At 40.9% G+C, this 22,627-nt stretch overlaps 1 protein-coding gene across 6 annotated transcripts in view; it reads right to left on the reverse strand.

Moving 5' to 3' along the window:
* Positions 1-22,627, reverse strand: part of ZNF704 (zinc finger protein 704) — a 104,930-nt gene that overhangs the window by 17,277 nt on the left and 65,026 nt on the right. For 5 of the 6 annotated variants that reach the window (XR_006017460.1, XR_006017459.1, XR_006017458.1 and 2 more), the window contains exons 3-8: positions 22,189-22,292; positions 17,817-18,049; positions 14,112-14,212; positions 11,470-11,731; positions 6,635-6,739; positions 816-910 (exon numbers count right to left, since the gene is read on the reverse strand). Coding sequence is in view for 2 of the 6 variants with exons in the window: in XM_042036455.1 (XP_041892389.1) it covers positions 816-910; positions 6,635-6,739; positions 11,470-11,731; positions 14,112-14,212; positions 17,817-18,049; positions 22,189-22,292 (900 nt within the window). In the remaining 4 variants the exon portion in view is untranslated. The remainder of the gene's footprint in view (positions 1-815; positions 911-6,634; positions 6,740-11,469; positions 11,732-14,111; positions 14,213-17,816; positions 18,050-22,188; positions 22,293-22,627) is intronic. The other variant, XM_042036456.1, reaches the window with a different exon arrangement.

A 22,627-nucleotide genomic window follows, 5' to 3' on the forward strand; every position in this document is an offset into this window, starting at 1 on the left:
GAGCAATGCTTCACCAAGCAGTCCAACGTTCACTACAGCAATGCCACCTGTCCCGGCATCTTTAAATAAAGTAACTGTACCAACAGAACAGTTTAATCCCTGTTTTACATGTTGCATGGCACACATGGGAATTGCCTGATGATTCCTCTCTTGCATACCCACACATTTTCTGATTACTGAACATTAATTAATGGGCACAATCCATGAACTGGGAAGATCCCAAGTTTGGTTTGTAGCATATGCAATGATCTGAGAGTCATGAAGAAAATGAAAAGCATGAAATCTTCTTGTCTCATTTTAGGCTACAGTCACCTTTAGAACTATGAGAAATAAGGAGTTTCTTTACTGGAAGAAATTCAGCATTACAGTTTCATTTTTTACATAACTTTTTGAACACTTTAAAAGTAGATTCTGATCAAATATCAGTTAGATTTAATGGAATTAATGCATCTTATGTCTAGGAAGACAAGGCATAAAAAGCTTTGCCTTGATCTAATTTATTGTAGGACAGGGTTCTTTATAATTCCTTTGAAGCCAAATACCTTTCTGACTGAAGGGTGATAAACATATAAGACAGTCCAGCCGTTCAGGGAAAAGTGCAAAGCCAGACAGTGCAGCTGAACTTTACCTTTGATGGTAGCAAAAATAGGTTCTGAACGCTTACTTTGAAGAGTTCCAGCAAGAACCTGCCTGAGAACTGCAATGAGGGCTGATGGTGGGCTTTTTCTGTTTCTCTGGCCACTGTGATCTTATTTACTGAATGCCCTCCAGGTTGGGAGGCTGTGGTGTGTCAGCAGCAGCTAATGGTCCCATACCTCAAGCCAAATGCTACTCTAGGCGGTGATGAAAGAACTGTGTGGGACTGTTTCTGCTCTCCACTCCCTGCAGGACGATTATGGGTTGGTGAGACCTGTCAATACAGACAAAAAAGCTGCTTATGAAGAACATATACATATGAATGCAGTATAAATTCTTTTTCCCAGAAAATGCAAATTATGATGCATGGTGGCAAGGACACCCAGGAAAAGTGACTATATAATATACAAACATAATTAAACTATAAGTTTATTTAGCATTAGAAACATTGCATTAGGTTATGTTTGTTTCCCTGTATTTCCAGTCATCCTCCTACAGCAAACCAAAATACAGATCAGCATCACTGCAGGTTTTGGAAAAGACAAGAAACATATTAATTCTTATTTAAAAACTCTGAATAGTTCTTAGAAAAACCTTCTCCAATTTAAGCAAAGAAAATGACTGGAAAAATAAACTCTGTCCTGTGCTGAGATCAATACCAATAATCTCCTATGAAATAAAGGGATTTCACTTGTTACTCCTGTCTGTGACTTGGTACTCTTTGTGCAGAGACACCTTTGGAGAAGAGGGTTTGTTGAAGAGCACTTACAATGTGGCCCCTCGAGGTTTAACAGGCAGGGAGTGCAATGTTGCCCTTCTGATCAAAGTTTCTAACAAGATGTATCTCCTTACTCTGCGCAGTAAACCTTCTCAGCAGGTGTCCTCTTTGTGAATGTTTCCAAAGAAAGGGTGTAGTTTGGTCTTCTGAGACTTCCCAAAGAAGTCCCCTACATGAGCAAGGGGCTTGGCAACATCATTCAAGCAATCACAGGACATAAAGCTCGGCCTTAAATAATACCTAAATTATTTTAATATGGTTTTATTTTGCTCCTGTGTGAAGGCCACAACCACTGTACATCTAAAACACCAGAAAAAAATTCTGAACGCTAATTTTTTTGTTGTATATTGAATGCAGCAAGCTTCATTTGGGCATCTAGTGTACAGTAAGCCTCCTGCCGCCAGGAACTGCAGATATGGTCATAGCTCTCTGCACTGCAATGACTTTTCCCTCCTGCCCTTTTGAAGTCCTACAATATTTGGAAGAGAGGGAACTGACTGACCTCACTTGAAGAGAATTACTGTACGTGCTTTGATTTTTGATACAAAGTCAATTTTAAAGCTACTCCATAGTAGCAAAAAACTAATGCTCGTAATTGAGTGCAGACACTCTTTCAACTTTTATTCCTGACTGTTAGCAAGAGAAATTTCTGATTTAACTGCATACGTGGCTCACACTCTGAACAAACTTAGACCATTACTGATATATGAAATTATACCTGCAAAACCTGAAAGCAATTTCCTCCTTCTCTGCCAGCTTACCATGTTTTGTACATCCAGAGACCACACTAGCTCCTTTTGTTCTATCCCTCCAGAATACTGAGGGCAGCTTGTTCTCTGCTACTTTTTTTTCCAAATTTTTATCAACCACTTTCCTTGTTTTACCTAAGAATGATTGAAACACTTAAGATAAAATGCAAAGCAATAGCCCTTTTGTAGTATTTGGCATTTACCAGACACTGTGCAGTTTTCCAGTCATTACCAGTAACCAGATATCTCCAGTCATTGTGCTAGGGTTCAGAAACACTTTATAACAGAAATTATTATCTGTCTACTACTAGTAACTGACACCCAACATAGTAGCTGGTTGTCATTGAACAGAAGAGAACTTGCAAGACCTACTATGTTATAAGCAATTACTCTGCTTCCTTCCGAACAGAGATCAGGCTCGAGCAGTAATTGCAGTGTGTGCGACTCCTCCCTCGCATTCTCCTGGGAGGGTCTCTGCACAATGGTTCCATGGACTGGCACACCAAGGCAGCAAAACAGCACTGAAGATGAGCTTTAGTGCATTTTGATAAGCTTTGCAGCAGGCCTAAACAATACCAGTCAGCTGTTCTCTGTAGGGAACACTAAGAGCAGATTAAGAGCAAGCCCTGAGAAGGCAGTCCTTGCCCTTGGAGGCTTTTCTTGTCTGAAGTGCTGTCTAATGCAGAGTAAAACGACACTGTTTGTTTGAAGCAAGGACCTGGAGTTTCCAGTTACAACTCCTGGGGGGGAAACTGTGGCTACAGAGAAGATTTGTGATCTGTAAACATCAGATTATCAAAGATCTTGCCTGTTCAACTTTTTTGGGTCTTCTGAGCAGGCAGATGAAAGTCAGTATCACACAGTGGAGATCACACTGACATTGAGGAAGACTTTTACCCTACATTACATAAAAGTGGAAGTACATGGTCATTGTTAAGTCCTCCACTGCCAAGACATACGGAGTTCACAATGGCTCATCCCATTTGCATCACTTAACTCACTCTCCCATGCATCCCTAGGCTGTGGCCGATTTATTCTCCTAGCTCAGTCTCAATTGGTAGAACAAACATCAGCCTGTCCTTTCTGCTTCATGCAGAGAACACCTCACAATGGCTCATAACTGTTCCAACACTCAACCTTTCACCTGCAAAGTTATCTTAGAAAAATGGTATGAAAAACTGTATTTCCCATCTGCCTTGGAATCTAACCTATGCATGATTCAGAACACAAAGGGCTTTGGAGGTTCCCCTAATTACAGAACCACAGAATAACCTGAGTTGGAAGGGACTCACAAGGATCAACAAGTCCAACTCCTGGCCCTGCATAGACCATCCCCAAGAGTTAATACCACATGCCTGAGAACATTGTCCAAACACTTCTTGAACTCTGTCAGATTTGGTGCTGTGACCACTTCCCTCAGGAGCCTGTTCCAGTGCCCAAACACCCTCTGGGGGAACAATCTTTTTCTAATACCCAAACTAAACCTTCCCTGACACAACTTCGGGCCATTACTTCAGGTCCTGTCACTGGTCACCACAAAGAGTTCAGTGCCTGCCCCTCCACTTCCTCTCACAAGGAAGTTGCAGACTGCAACGAGGTCTCCCCTCAGTCTCCTCTTCTCCAGATTGAACAAACGAGTGACCTTGGCCACTTCTTCTCCCTTATGACTACAATACTTTCAAATAAATGGCTATATTTAGATGTTGTGAATACTCCTGAGCCTAGAGCAGCCACATACTGAGCCAAACTGATCCAGCAGTATGTATGGCTTGTTTTGAGGTGCTCGGTTACTTGCTGATAAGCACACCCATATTCACAATGGCCTTTCGGTGCTGCTCTGCTAAAAACTTTCCAAAAACAAGGACTTAATGCAATTCATGGTGTTTGAACACCCCAGTTCCCAGGACAGAAAGCAGGAAGTGCTCAGTGTCACTAAAATTCAGTGTCCACAAGAATGAAAGAAGGCAACACTACAGTATGTGTCAAAAAATAAATGCAAAAGGAGACTATTTTGAAATTTTGTTTCTCCATGGTCTTAACTACTCAGGTCTAGAAAGAATCCTGTTCAGGAGACTCAGGTCTAGAAAGAATCCTGTTCAAAACCAGGATTCAACAGCCCCATTCCAACACCACTAGTAACATGAAAAAATGTGTAGACCTATGCACTTTTTCAGATCTATATGTAATCTTTTCCTGCTCAGTGGTTTGTCCAGGCCAGAAAAACATTCCAAAGCTGTTTTAGAAAATGGCTTGCATAAATATTATTAAGTAAAATAAATATTAAAAGTCAGAAAGTAATGGTTTGGACTTACTCTCTGGAGTTCCCTTGAGTGCTACAGACTTGGGTCTCATCTCAGGGACCGCGTATGTCACAACTGCATGAGTTTTATGTTATGCTGGCTCTGTCACATAGTCTGGGCTTAAATAAACCCCATCAGGGAAGGAGAAAGTCTGAATTTAGATGAAGTACCTACACTCAGTGTAAGGGTGGGAATTGCCACACCCCCGTTTTGGTAAAGCAGTATCTAATTTACTTCGAAACAGAAATAAAACTTTAATTTAATATACAGGTATTCAACATAAATTTGCATTTGCAACCTCACTGAATGTAATTTTTCACTGCAGGCAAGCCTTTGTAATTCATAAATGATCACACTGATGACACAGAAGTCAAAGTGTGCAAACCTGGAAGATATTTTTCTTATTATTTTTTTCTTGGTTAAACAGCCTTATAAATGTTGTTAGAGCTATAATGGCAGTTCACATGATTCCCTGAGCAGCTTGTAATTCTGCATCACTGCTTCCCCAGGTTTTTGTATTGAGATTACTTTCAAATTGTACTTAAATCATTGCCATCTCCATAGAATTCTCAGAAAGTGATTTGGCATTTCTTAAATTCTATTGAGAACTCCACTCTACAGCCACAGATCAGCATTGTTGCCTGAACAAGTAAACTCGACGCATACGTGTCTAATCCTGTCCTCTTAAGTGTCTGATTTACAATATGACTAATTGCATTTTTAGATTCCCAACACTCCTGGCACCAGTTTCTGCTACTCCACAAAAGGAGCCAGTTTCATAATTACTCCGTATCAACCCCATTGTTGGGAAATCAAATTCTCAGGGAACTTTGCGGATAGCACACTCTGTTCAAGGTACTCTCGCTGAAATTGCTGCCAGCATGATGTCTTTCACTGTTAGTTGTTCCTTGATGGAATTTAATAAATATTCATTGGCAGAGTGCAGTGTAATTGATTCAGCCACTTTCATTTTTATCAGCTCTGCAGGATGCCACAGCCTCTGCAGAAAATCTCCAATATTTGCCAAAGGTTGACAGTAAGAAGCTTTGGAGATTCATTTGGTGAAAAGAAGGGAGGGAAATAGTATCTCTTATCACCTTGTCTAATATTCACAGTCAGGAGAAAAAAAGCTATACGGTTTTTTGGATGAGCAATGTGCCTTATATAACACACTTTCAAAATTCATAAATCATAAAGTGCAATATTAAATGAGATATCAAGAAGGTTTATGATTAGAGAATATCAATTTAGCATGAAAACAGTGCTTTCCAATAAAATGAGGATACTTTACATTAATATTTATTTATGTTCATCATAGAGATTTTCCACTACTTGTAAACAGTGATTTACATTTATTTTCAGCAGTCCTCACACCAGACACAACAAGCTGAATCCCTTGCAACTCGTCATAAAGGTTTTTCACTCCCCCCGCAGTACACACGCCCACACTGTGGTACGTTTAGAACCACAGCGATTCTGTTTAAGCAAACATCACGTTTCTGCAGTCCTGTTCACAGAACTACGCCTTGTACACCAGCTTTTCTGAAGAAAGTGTCAGTGTTGAATTTCCATATAATACATCCTCATTAAAAAGCTGTCAAACTGCAATAGTATTAATAACAAAATGCAATAGCTACTGAACATATTTTCTGTACAAAACAACATTTTTCTGCTATCAGTAGTGGCTACATACTTGTAGCCTTCTAAAATAGGACTTTGAATGCATCTTATTGTTTCTTTCAGTTGCTTCATCTTCAGAGTTCATTCAGGTAACAGCCCCACTGCCTGAATCCAACTGGCCTGTTAGCATAACCATTACCAGGCTGATTTTCCATCTAGTTTTTTAAGAAATAATAAAAAGAAGCACATAGTGCCAGGCTCTGCACCCACCAGAATGTTCTTTTGTAATCATATAGTTTAAAAAATATATATTATAGATTCAATTGTCTGCTTGTAGACACCGATGCAAAAGTAACCTAACTGTACTGATGAAGAGAGTAACAAAGGTGTTAAAAACAGCCATGCTGGCAAACTGAGGCGCATGTTTAATTTGTTTCTTTTTGGTATTTGTTATGTAACATTTACTTCTAAAATTACACACTGTGAAACAAAGTAAGATGATCTAAAAAACCTTTTTTCTCCTCTTCTTTCCTTTTTTGATGTGCACTTACTGGAATGCCGGTGAAGGTAACTGGAGGCGACTGCCAGGAGATGCTAAAGCTACTGCCATTGGGAGTGAATTTTGCTGACCCTGGAATGTTCACCGGAGGAGTGGCCTGTGTGAAAAGAAAGTATTACTCCAGCAAGAAGAACCATTCCTCTTCCAAAGCATTTCAAAGGATCTTTCATTCCTTGAAATGGTAAATCTGTGAGAGATTTTCCAAGGTATAAAAAAACTCCATGGTGAAAAGCATTTTACCCTTGTGAGAGGGATAATCATGGATAAGCTTAGGAAGGAAGGGACAGAGTTATATATATACCACTGTTCCTGAACCTTGTTTAGAGAAAGATGATTGCTCTCAAAAGAACCCATAGATAATTCCTTAAGAGGGAGAGCTGTTAAAAAAACAGACAAAATCAAACATCACATACAAATAGCTTTTAAGATAATGCCATCAAGAAGCAAAAACTACTTCACAGATGACCACCTGTTCCACAGTGATAAACAAGGCCATGCTTAAACTCAAGGCAGCTGTTTTACACAATTTTAGTGTGGATAGCAAGGCTTCTTGGATGGAAGCAATCAACAGCAAGGGTTGGCCATTTCTCATTTTTCAGATAAATGTTAAGAGTCATCCCAATTAAAACAGTTTTTCCTATTAAACACAAGGAGCTGTAAATCATCCTTTGGATTCAAAAAACAGTTCTTGAAATACTAAACTAAAGCAAGTATTTGAAGGACTCCTGGGCTCCTTGGAGTCCTATGTTCTTCCCATCCCAGCTGTTATACTCAGTGCTGCCCTGGGGCACAAATGCGATAACCTGAGCTTAGACTGTTGAGCACCTTTCATCTTGTGCCTTTCCTTTAGTTTTCTCACTGTGTTATGAGTTTCCACGAATTCTTCTCTCCCTCTTTTTGAATCCCATTTAATTTTCAGAATCATTCAGAATTCAGTTGTGCAGCTACCCTGCCTAGCAGGAGCGTGAGCAGCCACCATGAACAAAGGCTCACTTCAACCCTTGAATTTCAAGCTGTCACCACAAAAAAACCCTCCTTGGTTTAAACTTACAGAGAATTTGCTAAAATGAGTTTTCACTTCCGCCTTTCAGTTCACTGTATGTGACAATAACACAATACTCTCACTTAAGCGGTGTTTGTGTTTGGGGCTGCTGAAATTGTCTCACTGCTTCAGGAAAAGAGTGCTTCCTTGAGCCACCAGGCAGAGAGGAGTGATGACAAACTACAACCTGATAGTCCCCATTAAAGATAATCTTCCATGTAAACAAGGGCTGAAGCAATCCCCTAGAGCCTTTCCAGGAAAAGGAAGGCGAGACCACCAGATGCCTCTGTGTATGGCAGTGATGCTCTGTGGGCTGCCAAGCTGCTGACAGCTCCAAGAGAATCCACACAGACATGCAGAGCAAACATCCACTGAGCTACATAAAATATAAAAACCTCTCTGAAAGGCATCAAGAACAATCTGGCAACTTCAGATGGTACCAGCAGTTCTTCATCACAAGCCTGTTCAAATGGGAAGGAGTGAATGACCACAGACAGCACTCCAGACAGAAAGAACTGGAGAGAGCTGGATGAGCAGTGAGGCAGCCCTGCCTCTGCTCAGCATCCCACATGGATGGCAACTCAAACCCAGGGTCAGCACAGCAACTTCCTCAATATTTAAATAAGATAAGACCTGGAAGGGAAATCTTACTTCCTGAAAGACCCCACCTGTAGTTCCTATGTAGTTAAATTTAACAGGTACAGGCAACAGTTTTGTAAGTTTAAAACCGATGCAATTTGCAGTCACTTAAAATACCACAGTGCTCAATTCCTTTTTCTCAGTGCCTACTTCAGACATGATCAGACTTAGATAGTCAACCACCTTGTTCACTTGTTTCCCAGATGTGCACCTTTGCTCATCAAGCACAGTCAGCTTTTTCAGGCTAACATTTTAGTCAATCTCTTCCATAAGATAAACAATCATAACGTTACAACCAACTGAAGAACTTCTATACCCCAACCTCCATTTGCTTGGAGACTTCCATCTAATTGCCAATCAAAATATATTAAAGAATAATTTGTATTTACTTATTTATTTGTGCCAACATTACCCTTATATCTGAAATAGCCTGTGCTCATCCTCTTCCCCTCTCATGCTTGTCCTCTCACTTTCTTCCCAGGCAGCAATTCCATCCTCTCCTCATCCCTTGCTTTGCCTGAGGTATCAGTCCCAGGGCTGGAGGGGCTGCCTATGTTCTCCCTGCCCTCTTTCTTACACTGATGACGTTATTTCTACTTTTTGTGGCTGGAGCCCATCACATCGAATTTGGCTGACCAGAACTCTACCCAGGATTTCAGATGAAGTCATGTGGGGGGTCTTGTATAATGGCATTAAAACCTCTGTCTCTCCTAGATATTTCTTACCCAAGAGGACTGATAACTACTTTTTTTTCACCCTTCACAGCTCTATTGTTGTTGGCTTGTGGTCATTCTGTGCTTGATTAATGAACACAGGTTTCCTTCTCACATAATTTTCTAACAACCCTAGTTTATAACAGAAAAATCTCATTAGTTCCTCAGATGCAGGACTTTGCATGTTCTGACATTAAACTGCATCCAAAACCTATTATTCTTAAGACCACCCAGTCACGTAAGCCTGATATATAATTCCTTTACTGCTGATGTCTCCCAAGTTTGTTATCAGTGAAGTTTATTATAGTATTTGTGTATTACTGAAATGATTTAATGAAAATGAGATCGGGGTCAGGAACAGCTTTTCATTTAACTCCATTAATGATATTCAAAAGCCCTTTCAAAACAACTCACTGCTGTTCTCCATGACTTTCCAGCTCCTTCTCTTACACTAAATTTAACCTCTAGCTTAACAAATACTGCCTATACGTTTTAAGATCAAATGCTCTCCTTGAATCCAGACGGACTTGTTCTTTGCTTCCCAGGCTGTTCTAGCATCATCCTTCTCTGGGGCTCTCCCACTGCAGTTCACCTCAACTGCTGTACTTTCCAGAATTTCTTCAATTATTCTTCTAAATCTTTCCTCACCCATAGGACTGGGTCAGGGAGGAGCATCAGCACTTATCTCACTTTCCTCATACCTTTCTACAAGTAGTCTATTTGACATTTTCCAATCATACAGGAAATGGCAATTAACAGATCTCTTTAGGATTCTTGTGACCAAGCTTCGGGCTCCGTATTTTTTTTCCCCCTCTTTTTTTTTAACAGGAACCTTATCCAAGTTCCTTGAGCTGCTCCCAACGAAGTAATCTCCACTTTCTCCTCTGGCTGGTGAGATCTGAACCTCCACCCTGCCTCCTGACTCTTCTTGCACGGCTGGAGAGATCCTGGCAGAAGATGCCACTGACCTTCTCTACAGAAGCTGCTTCCTTTGCCAGGACAGCCTGAATGCTTGAGCAGGGACCCTGCTCCTGCTTCCAATTAGCAAGCTGTGAACAGTGTGGACTGTGTCACTCCTCACTGATGAAATTAAGCATTGAAACCAGAGCAACCTGAAAAGCTGACAGGGCCCAGGCACTTGTAGTCTTGCGTCATGGAATACATCAATTTAAATCCAATTCAAGGGCCTTGAACACTTGAATTAGGATTTCCTTAGGCAAGTGCTTTACTCAGAGGGTCCTTGTAAAAAAGGGTTGACGGGGTCTCCAAACAGCAGGGCAGACTGTCAGGACTGCAAATCCCAAATGAAGCAAAACTTCTCAGCAGACTTGTTGCCTCACTCTCTGAGGCAGGGCTTAAGCTACACTGAGAAGCAAGTCTTTCTACTAGCTGGCTTCATCAGTCCCCAAGTTGGCATGCTACCTGATGCAGCTTCCACCTGCGATATCAAGCTTCCACTCAAGCTTTTCAACATGCACAAAAGTCTAAAATAAGCCTGTGAATTCTCTATAGTCCCCTCTGGCCTTTTAGTAGGTGTGCTCCAAACAAACCACAGAAGTCTAAAATAAGCCTGTGAATTCTCTATAGTCCCCTCTGGCCTTTTAGTAGGTGTGCTCCAAACAAACCACAGAAGTTATATCTGCACAATGCTAATATGATAGTTATTGCATCTGATAAATTTAACAGAGTTCAGTTCTCCAGTGCATATGCAGGTCATGGACCACACTACTTCAAAGCCTCTATCCTCTTTTCTCTTGCAGTATCCAGACCAAAACATGTCAAGTTTTAGTGCAGTTTTGTAATTAATGCCTTCTGTTGAAACTTAGCTGGAACGTTTTGGGACAGCAGTTTTTGCCATTTGAAAAGAATTACCTCCAAAAATAGGAAGATACCATAATTGCTTTTTCATTCTACCTGCTCTACTTCACATCTGCAAATTGACAGCTCACACTGTACAAAAAGAGGAAATGAATTGTTCCTGGCATCCTTTGGGTACTTGTTTACAGTTCAAGCAGAGCTTGTACTTGTTCAATAAAAGCAGAGCTGAAATGAAGACTCTGGAAGGGATTCGGCTGACGGGATGGGAATTTTTACAATGCAGGAGACCCCATCTGAGCATGTCACCTTGGGTTCTCCTTATGGTCAGTGACAATTGATGTAGGCAGTGGGATACACAGATCAACTCTTCTCAACCTGAAGCATGCACCTATTGTGTGCCTGCATAAAGAGCACCCCAAAATCCACCGGCTGTGGTGGGCACATAAACAAACAAACAATGAGCTCAGAAGAATACATCTCAATTTAAATAAAAAAAATGCCTTTGACTGCCCTGAAAACCTTTCAGCCCATTAAAACCCAAACACTGTGATGTGACATTTCATTACACAACAGCAGCATTAGTGTTATCACTGGAGCTCATCCCACTGGTGTTACCTGGTAAGCATGGTCTGTGTGTACGAGGTAGAGGTTGGTAGGAGCTGAGCGGCTCAGAGGTGTCATCAATTTAGTCTCGGTTTTGGCACAGGAAGTTTCAGGACGGATTGTGTCTTGGGTGGGAAAGGAAGGAGGAGACGCTAAAGATGGAGAGACTGGGGAAAGACTGCTTAAGCCATCAGCTACTGAGTCCGTGTTGAGCCTGATTTCTGTATAGTAAAAATCCTCCTCTCCATCACTGTAGTCAGACTCTCCTACACGTCTGTATCGAGACACAGAAGTAAGAATTGATTAAATGAAAGCAAGAACCACAGGGTGAATTTTATGTTCTAGATGCACAAGCAAATATATTAATATTATCAATTTGCAGCTTCAACCCTTCCTACTTTATCTGCATTCTGGCTGCAGGGAAGGGGGAGAGGAAAATCATCTAGTCTGAAGGGAAAAGAAGTAGGAATTACTTTTTTTTCCTCTCTGTGTCATTCTTGACTAATTCTTTGACCTTGGAGTAGATGTTTAACTCCTTCAGGTCAAGTGTCAGCTTCTCATGTGTAACTGCTGTAAAGTTAACAAGAATCTCAATGCACTCTGTCTTCAAAAGTCACAGCAAAGCTAATAGACACAGGCAAGATACACTTCGCTCATGTTACAGAAAACAATATGCAATCTTATTGGAAGTTACTTAATTATACCAAATACAGCTATGGCTGCTATTCACCGTAATTTTCTGTAGCATAATGGAAGAATTTGCTAGAAAACAGTCTCACCATGCAACTCACTCAGACACAGAGAAAGGAGTCATACGGGCTGGCTTGCCACTGCCAGGACTTTCTGGTCCTGCTCTCCAGAAGCAGACTTTTTGAAGGAGGGCATGTAGAAGGTTTAATTGCCTTAAAAGTTTCATCTGATGTGCATTTGAGCCCAAGTGCTAACAGCGAAGCAGCCCAGTCAAAGCAGTAGTTCCCAGCTGACTATGCGTTATCTTGAAGTCCAAACCAAAACGTACTGAGAAAACATAGGTCCAGCAGGTTTGAAGGGCTCTACCAGAAGTACCATCCATCAAAATGCAGCCATTCACTCACCAAAAACTACACTCTCCAACAAAGTTGTTAACTCCAGCAAATTCCAGAAAGGTTTTGCTATTTATTTCTCCCTCTCCCACACCACAGAGGATGTCCCCACAGTATAAAGCACAAAGCAACATTCCTAACTGTATTTTGAGAGAGATTTTCTCTGTTTCCCACAGCCTTACTTTTAAGCCCAACAGTAATTGCTATGACCTTTTCAAGATCATCCTGAGCTCCAGATCTTTCTTATGGTGGCTTTAATTTTTAAGCCGTGGGTAACACAGACCTACACAACAGATGTATTTTCACCTAACAGGTGAAGACCGTGAGTCCCCACTGTAATTATATACGAGACAGGTACATCCCTCAGTGAACTGCACAGGAGAGTTCAGCTGCAAACTAGAGCTCTGAAACAAACTTGTGTCCTAAAAGGTTCATTTGCTTTTGCTTCTAGTCCAAGTAACATACCTATGTGTCCTGGTTTCATCTGGGCTGGAGTTAATTTTCTTCCAAGTAGCTAGCACAGAGATATGTCTTTTGGACTTAGGATGAGAAGAGTGTTGATAACACACTGATGGTTTAGCTGATGCTGAGCACTGCTAACTCTAGATCAAGAACTTTTCAGCTTCCCATGCTCTGCCAGTGAGCAGAGGCACAAGTAGCTGGGAGGGAGCATGGCCAGAACAAAGGGATATTCCATACCATAGAAAGTCATGTTCAGTAAATGCACTGGAGGGAGTTAGCTGGGAGGTGCTGATCACTACTTGGGGACAGGCTGGGCTTTGGTCAGCAGGTGGTGAGAAACTCTAACGTACATCACTTGTTTCTCTTCAGTTTTATTTTATTTTATTATCTCTTCAGTCTCTCTCTCCCCTTTCATTACAAGTCTTAGAGTCATTAGTATTACTGTTATTATTATCATTAGTGTTATTAGTTTTATTCTGTTTAAGCCATTAAACTGTTCTTGTCCCAACCCATGAGGTTTACTCTTTATTCCTTTGATTCTTCTCCCCTCCCAGGGAAGAAAGGGGATAGTGAGTGAGCAGCTTTGTGGTACCTTAGCTGCCGACTGGGGTCAACCCCTGACAACATGCAGCTCAGTTTCCTTTTTTTTTAGGTTTCTTTCATGGTTTGTGGTTTTGGTGGGTTTTTTGGCTTTTTTTTTTTGGCATTAGTTCAACTCAGAACTGGCACAAGCACCTGACCTGATGTGAAACGAAGTTGAAAAGTATTCATGCAAGACCCTGAACCTGTCTACCACAGAGTGCCATCCCAGATGTGATGTGCAGACAGCACATATGATGTAATGGCACTGAGCTGTGCAGCTGACAGGGAAGTGCAGTGTGACCTCAAGCTGTATTTGGCCTTCTAACAAAGTTGACACAATTTCAGGAAAGCGCCTCGCTGTTGGAATAAGTGCTCATTCACCTGGTCACACTATTCCGCAATTTCCTCAGAAACCTAGGGATATGAGACAGAGAAGCCAAGGACAATCCAGCTCATCTCTCCAGCCAAGGGCAATTGCTCCTCTTCTATACCAAGTCCTTTAGACTTCCAAACAGACTTCCCTCTTACCCAAGGTGAATGGTCCGTATGTGTTTCTGAATCCCTGCAGCTGTGCTCAGTACCTTCCCACAGTTCTTCCACAGGCATTTGAACATCACCTTCATGGAGTTCTGAAAATTATGCGTAAAGCAACATTAGTTGTAAGCAAGTTGTTGTATGCACATTGGGAAAAATTTCTTCCCTGAAAGGGTTGTCAAGCATAGGAACAGGTTGCCCAGGGAAATGGCTGTGTCACCAATCCTGGAGGTTATTTAAAAGACATGTAGATGTGTTGCTTGGGACATGGTTTAGTGCTGGACTTGGCAGTGCTGGGTTGAGGGGTGGACTCTTACAGGTCTTTTCCAACTTCAATGTTTCTGTGACTCTGTAATTCTATGAAGGTAGAAAAAACCTCAAACTACCCAAAACAGATAAACAGTTACAAAACACTGTGAAGCTTCAGAGCCTTTGACTCCAAATCTGTAACTGTCTAATAGTCTCTTGTTAAGTGTGTCACCCTACTGAAATCAAGAGAATCACAGTGAAAAGTTGCAGGAGCAGCTTGTGACAAAACTTTACCTCTCTCTGTTCATTGGCAATACTTTTCCATTTTTAAGTTTCAGTTCCTCCACAAAGGGAAACAGATGATATAAAAACTTCCTACACTTTTCAAAAAAACCCTGATGAGACTTGTCACTTAATCCAAGGTACCTTCTTAAATTAAGGTCTTTGCAAAGCAAGCTCTTATGAATGTTTCTGCTCACGATATTTGCAGCACAAAAAATATTGTGCCAGAAAAACATAGCTTCTGTTATGACAATATTCACCATGAGCTGGCACAATCTGCTTTTGTTTCACTCAGAAGCTGCTGTAGACTTTACTCAGACAAGAGAATGAGAAGCTATCGGTCTGTGTTCAATATAAAAAAAAACCCCAACAAAACAGGTATAATCTAAGTATTCTTTTTATATTCTTTAATATAACTTCATTGATCCCCACTGAGTTATCATTGATTTAGAGCACAACCAACAAGGCTATAACTAGGCCAATCTTCAACATTTTGAAGACTCTGGAGAAAAGTAGCCTTAGAACAACACAGATGTTACAAACTCTAGAGATATGCAGAAGCTAATTTTACCCCAAAATGAAACTACTTTTGTACAGTTTAAATAAAAAAAGAGTTCTAAATAGCTTGTACATCTCAAAAAGAATTTTCTCTATTATTACAGAACACATTATTAACACAAGGAAGAGCATCAAAATACTGTATTATTATTCTATAATTTTAGTTACATATAAGATTAAATTAATATATTCATATAAAAGTCAATTGAAAAAAGAAAGAGGAGGAACAAGCACATCCCAAGGGTTCAGTACATTTCATTGTGCCTTGAACAAAAGCTTCTTGGTGCTTTCTTCAATGTGGACCCTTTGGAACTGCATGCCAGAAGATGGTTTCAGTATGTGTTTGGAAGATGATGATTAGAATATAACTTTAAAAAAAATCTCAGCTGATGGGCTTTTTAAGATACAAGTTGACTGTAGTAGCATGTTCGCATAGTTGCCCTGCAGTCTAACATCTCCTGTTTTAAAGCATGAATGCTTAGGGCTTTGAGATTTGAGGTACCTGATCATACTGTTTGTATGAAAAATTACTTTGGAATAAATTGCACATAAATTGCCTATCTATTTTTTTATTAGATAATACAACTATCAGTCAAATAGATAGAGAACTCTTTTCCTTTTCTCAAATGAAATATAATCTATCTAGCAATTCTGATCGATACTTTTCTTACTTCTATAATATAATACTAAATACTATTATCAGCTCAAAACCACACAACCAACCACCAACTATGGCAACAAGATGGAGGCCATGTTTACAACTGACATCCTAGGAATTCCAATATGGCATCATGAACACCCTATGTATCTATATGAACACAGAATGGTTTAACATCCATCCCCAGTCTGATGGTAAAATCAGTCTCCTAGCTACACTGTGGTTTTGGATTTATTGTCAGTGGTAGGACTTTGCAAAAACCCATGCACTTTTTACACAATCAAGTGAAAGCTCACTCAGTAGAAATAAAGAACATGCTTACATTTCTTCCATTTCCTTTCCAAAAATTACCTATCCAGGCTTAATGTTTTATTTAAGAAAATAATGGAACATAAATGGTTTGGTGAGGAATAACTACCTTAGAGGAAACTTTTAAGCAAATAGTAAGGTTACCAGTCACTCTATTTCCAGGTTTACTGCTTCTGACTTTTGCAACCCTGAAGAAGAAATAACCTGAACATTTTTGTTTCAGCTTCTAAAAGTGCTAACTTGTACTCAGATCAAGTACCATGCTGGAGCCAGAATAAAGAAAAAAAAAACCTGCAGAAAGCAAGTTAATTTAAAACCAAGTTTGGCATGGAATGTTACTGTTTATCTAAATAAAACATTTGCCATACAAAGCAAAATCCCCGTGAAACAGAACAGATAGTGTAATAGACCTATGGTGGGTACATAAATAGAAATATTTGAAAGCAACTTAGAAAACAATAAAGATGGCAGCTGCAAACCCATCTGTCTCATCACAGCTGAGCAGTAAGAGTGGTGCTAGTAAGATGAAAGTTAACTGAGAAGCAAAAGGCAAAAGCAGGACACTTCTGCACTCCTACTCCTCCTCTCCCCAAACGCCCCCAAACTGTTTCTCTGTTTAGCGTAACGCTCAGCTCCAACTTCTAATTTATTTTAATAATGGTGTCCTCCAAAATACTTTTTTCCTTCTTAGCAAGACGCACAAACATTTTACACCCCTTTCCCACCAACAAGGGAGGAACCACATGGGTCAGCAAATAAGCAGCTTCTGGAGCAAGAGGATAAATCTGAACAGGTTTAAACAATCATTAAAACTTCTTCCTGCTGGTGATGAAGCAATGAACTGTCTCAGACTGAGCCAGAAACAAATTCACTAAGGGAATAAATTCTGTTTTTTCTCCTTACAAAAAGCCCTTTTACATCTTGCTATGTAAAATCTGTCCTGTTGTGTTGGGAGGGAAGGAAACTTGGACTAGTGCCATCTCTTTGTTTTCTTTTTCTTCCAGAGAAGCTTGCTGGCTAGCAACGGTGCTTTTTTGGGGTTAGCTCTGGACCTTTTTTTTTAATGTCATGTTTTATTTAGCCTGCTTTGGCACTTCAACTGAGGATAAATTTGGATAATGCTAATACTATATCAAAAGCCATGGGGTTTGAGCTCGCTCTCTCCTTTTTTCACTACATATGTTTGTGCGGAGAAAGCTTCACAGTATTAAGGTATCTGACATGCTGTCAGACAAACAGCACTTTCAGGGAACAAGGAGTATTAAGGCCATAGTCAGTTTTTGTGATGACATGTAAAGGCTGCCTGTTGCATCCTGCACACAGAATTTGTCAAACTAAGACAGAAATCCCTTGAATGGCCAGAGGCAGCACCTTCTGGAAATCACTCTAGGGTTTTCTGAGCAGGAGGCTCTGTAGCACCTCACCATCTGGCAGGAAATATGTGGTCCTGATGGCAGCATGTGTGTGCAGGAGGTGACCACGTTGAATGAGACACAGTGACTAGGCGAAGCCCCTACGTTAACTGGATGCCAAGGAAGGATACAGAAGCAGAGCTCTTTGGGTGACCTGTTCCTTTCTCACAATGAAGTAAGCCTACCAACATCCTATCTGCCCATGGGTATGGAATTTAACATGAGGCTAACCTTTCTCTTCCTAGGAATGGGTTCATCAAAGAGAAGGTTGCTTGTTTCACCTTCATCAATACCATCATCTGGCTGGGAAGGTGTCCGAAAAGCTTTGAAGCTATCAGCTGACAGAGGTGGAGATGGGGTGGATGGGTTGGACTGGTCACTGGGAGCATTCCAGCTCCAGTATCCACTGCTGCTGGTACTAGAAGGCACAAATCCTCCTTCTTTCCAAGATCCATTCAGGGATTCTGTCAAGAACAACAACAGCCACTATTAGAACAGTATCACTGCGATACGGCTAAGGAGCTCTTTTTTCTAAGGTTTAGATGCCATGTTGGTAATTAACTGTACATTCAGTAAAGGAAAATGAAAGCATTGGATGTAGAGAGGACAACCATGTCTAACCCACTGCACATAAGTTATATATTCCACACTTGATTTTTATTTTATTTCAAACAAACAAACAAAGAAGCAAAAGCAGCAAAGTATTTTTCTAAAAAGAAATGTTGCATTTGAAAAGATAACCTGTTCTGGAGCATAAACAGCAAAAACAGTCAGATATTGCATGTGTGATTTAAGGAAAACACTTAAATTGACCTTTAAAGGTTCCTGCAAACCCAAACTATTCTATGATTCTAAATACATCCTCAACTTTCAACAGGAACGCATGACTAAGGTGCAGCACCAAAGCAAGTTCCAAGCCACTGTATGGCCAATAGGAGATCCCCTGGGAAGGGGACATATATGCTGAGCCCCAGAACACTAAGGAGATCCACAAAAACATGATCATCTTCCCAGTACTAAAACACCAAAAAACCCCACAGTTACACTTCTTATAATCTCTCAGTACACATGCCTGTGCCTAATCTGAATCTCTGCCTGAGGTGGCATGCATCCCTTGGGATATACAGGTGTACAGGCATCTGTTTTCAGAAGTGGAACACACAGAAACTCGATCACCTCCACACCTACTCACTGGAGGAACAGCCTCCTCAGTGCAGCAGTTCCCCTGACATTACGTGGTGAGGAGACACTCGAACTAACAGCTTACACTCTGCAACACCATGGGTGGGAGTAACAGCACTGCCTGTACAGTCTGAGGCACAGCTTGAGCCATGCCTCACATGCAGAGGTCCTCAGGCCGGCATGTCACTCTTGCCAGTCCCTAAAGGGCTTCTGGCAGCAGAGGAGTATGTAGGTCACCAGCCCAGCGAAGGCATGGCCCCAGCACATCTAGGGTGCAGCCACAGGTGGCTCTGCCAGAACCCTCAGGTTCTCACAGGGCTTGGGCAAACGTGCAGGGATAGTTTAGGTGCAGCTTCTCCTTAACTCAGGCCTTGGAAGCTTTTCCCAATGACGCTGTAGGTGCCTGAGTATTGCGCAATACCTGACTTAGGAGCTGGCAAGCAAATAACATCTTATCTGTTCATGAAACAATATTTAAATGTGAGACAAGTCTTTTCAAGCCAGTGCCTGTCTTTAAAAGATCTGCAGAAGTCACTCCTTCATTCCTTCTCAATTTCTTACCGAAAAATTTAACTAATGGTATTGGCAAGAAAGTGAGCTATCAAAAGCTTACCCCCAAACCAATGAATTTTTGGGTTTTTTCTCCTAATTCAGTTCGTTTGGGACAAAATCCTTAATGATTAACATCAGCCGCTCAAAAAAACAGAACGCAGTGCCCCCTTGAGTAGGCAGCAGTACTGATTTACTGATCAGGGCTACACAGCATGAATGGAATTGACCCTCTCTCTCCAGCCCTCCCAGTTCCTCTTTGGAAAAGGACATACACATTTCTGGTAGCTCCTAAGTTAACATATGAAAATGTCATGTTTTGTCTCATGATTACAACCTTCATGTGACTGTAATGAAGCTGGGTTTTGTTTCTTTTAAATATCTGGTACTTCAGCCTTGTGCCAAAGCCAAAAAATACATCTGGTATCAACTTGTGACCTCAGCATAGCTTAAAATTTCCATGTCTTCAGAAAAACAAAGGAACATTCTTTCAATTACTACTTTCTGACACAGTTATGGTGGTGCTTTCTATTCTCAGTGTTTACAGCTTCTCCTCACCTTGTTGAGAAAGAGATGTAAATCAAGAACATTTTTCAAGTAGCATGGAAAAGACTGAATGAGGTTGACAACAGGAAAAAGCCAAACACTGGTTCTCATTCATACTAACAAATCTGTCCATGTAAAGAAGTTTAATACATAAATAAAAGCAACTTACTCTTATTTTGGGGCTCTTTTCACACTGCTGGAGTTGCGTGAAAGAGAACCAGACCAAATATTATTCAGCTGCCGACAAACAAGGACCAAACTGATCCAGTTTACACGGGTGATCATCCCCAGGAATTCCACATGGATCTGACTTTAATATTAATGCTAATGGGTTTTTTTTACTTCTAGGCAAAATTCCATTTGTTTTAACAAATGTTCCTTTAATTATACTGCTACTTAACTGCCCTTTTCTGGAAAAGCATGTAGAAAAAACTAATTGCTAATAAATTTGTTGCTTATATTACTAGGATCAGAGCCTAGCCTTGCAACACCAAATAAGCTTTAAATTATCACGTCTTTACACTTCTATTTAAGTCTTTAGTAAGCCTTGACTGAGGCAAAACTAAGCTATTCAGGGAGAAGGTGCCCAAAACCAGCTTCAAATCTTATCTGCGACTATGGAAAACATAGGAATTACTTTTTCAGGCTAGTCTTCCCAGATTGTGGGAAACAAGTAGACAAGCTATATGAAGAAATATCAAAGAGCACTCAGACTATGCTAAGAAATATCAAAGGCAGTTAAACAGCCACTATTTACCTATTAGCAATTCAAAAAGGCTTGTTAGGAAGATCTTTCTGATCAACAGCTGCAGCTAATGTACACTGCAGCTCCTGAAAGGTGTCACCTGCTCAGACTGTCTGAGGTGGCAGATACTGCTTTACCCACAGCAGAGCAGCTCCCCAGGACAGGAATGCAGCAGGGGATATGTGTGCCTTGGCCACACCAAATCCCTGCCTGGCACATCAGCACAGGTCCATCTTCAGCTGTCTGTGAGCTGAGCAGCTGGAGAGCAGGTGTGCTTATACCCTTCTGCTGGCCTTTCCCAGGGGCTGATAACATCCTGTCCCGTGGCGTGACAGTCACCAGGGATGTCACCGCCTGTGGTTTCCCAGCGCTCCTCAGAGCAGTGGTATTCCATAAACACTTCTGGATTTCAACACTGGAAAGCACACTAACAAGGGCCATGGGTGTTCATGGCCAGAATTCCAACTAAATGGATAAAACTTATATTTTCCGAAAATAAATGGAAAACCCACAGCATTTGTTCAAAAATGTTTATAAAGATTGGACATTTGCTATGAATTCCTTTAAGAACATCATTCAGTGGATCATGCCTGTTCCCATGAAGAAAAGCAAGTATTCCTCAATCTTCAAATTACTGACAGTAGGAAAGCATCTAGTGTTTTTTAGCAGTTACACATGAGTAAGAAAAGGCAGAGTCATACAAACAATGCTGAGGTACCCTAACAAGGGTGTCCTAGTTTAAATTATTCCTTAAAATAAAACACTCTTAAGAATTTACTGTAGCTCGAGTCAATCTCACATGGATCAACTGTATTTCATTACCAATCTCTTTATTACCTGAAACTTTTTATATATATTTTTTGTGTGTGTGTCTTCTGCTATACCATGAATGAAGTAGTCTTTAAAGGGATTATGGTTTTGATGGAAGACCATCAGAGAGTTACAAACAGCACAGGAATTGGAGGTCTAATCCTACATCAGCAGAAGCAGACCTCTTGATGTACAGATTGCACCGCATGGTCTCTCAACCAAAGGCTGTGACCTGGAAGTGCTTTGCCTTATTGTGGCTTTAGGTAAAATCTGATTTCCATGGAGTGGAGGACAAGAACAACTGCTACCATGTTTCCTGGATACAGCACTCAGGACATGGTTTAGAGGGGAACATGGTGCTAGTGCCAGGTTGATGGTTGGACTTGGTGATCTCAGAGGTCCTTCCCAATCCTAACCACTCTACAATTCTAGATTGTATATGTGCAAATGGAAAAAAGCTCTTTGAAAAATTAAGTGTTTCAGTGAGGTCAGGAGACTTTTTGAAGTGCTCATATCCCATTTACGGATTGGGCATCTCCCATTTAATAAACTAGAGCTGCTCTACAGTTAAAGAAAATGTTTCTTTTCATTTCTGCCAGTGCTGCACCAAAGACTTTGACTAGGTTGGAGCAAAGCTCAGTATGATCCCCAACATACCAGAAGACAGCCACTCACCATTTGTTCTCCACCATGGCCACAACTCCTGGAAACAATCCCCCTGGTAAAGGGCCCTGACACCCCGTCCCACAGCCCCTGGCTCCAAAAGCTTACCATTGGGTCGGACAGGAGGGCTGCGGACCAAAGGGCTGGTGGATAAACTGGTGAGTACCATGGCTGCTGTTACTTTATCCATGTCCAGTTCTTCTGGAGATTTCCTGAAACACAGTGAGTGGGAGGCAGGAAACACATCAGCAAATATTTAACTTTTGTTTTGTTTTTTTTTTAATACCAGCCCAAATCCTAAGCCAACATAGCACAGTAACAAAAACAAGCCGCTGCGCAGAGTTCTCCAAGCATTGGTCTTCTGGCAACCAGAGCATATCAAGAGGCTTCTACAAGCAAACTAACTAAGTGTAAATAGGAAAAGAAGTGAGAAAAGAAAATACATCTCTGTATAAAATTTCCAGGATTACTGTGACTCTCTGTAACTCTTTGTTCCCTTTTTATTTTTCAGAATTTCAGCTATTCATATTCTTAGAGCGAAGTGTGT

The sequence above is a fragment of the Corvus kubaryi genome, unplaced genomic scaffold (genome assembly GCF_017639235.1).
Source record: "Corvus kubaryi isolate FWS band 111438036 unplaced genomic scaffold, C.kubaryi_AGA036_p1.0 37385, whole genome shotgun sequence".
Taxonomy (NCBI): Eukaryota; Metazoa; Chordata; class Aves; order Passeriformes; family Corvidae; genus Corvus; species Corvus kubaryi.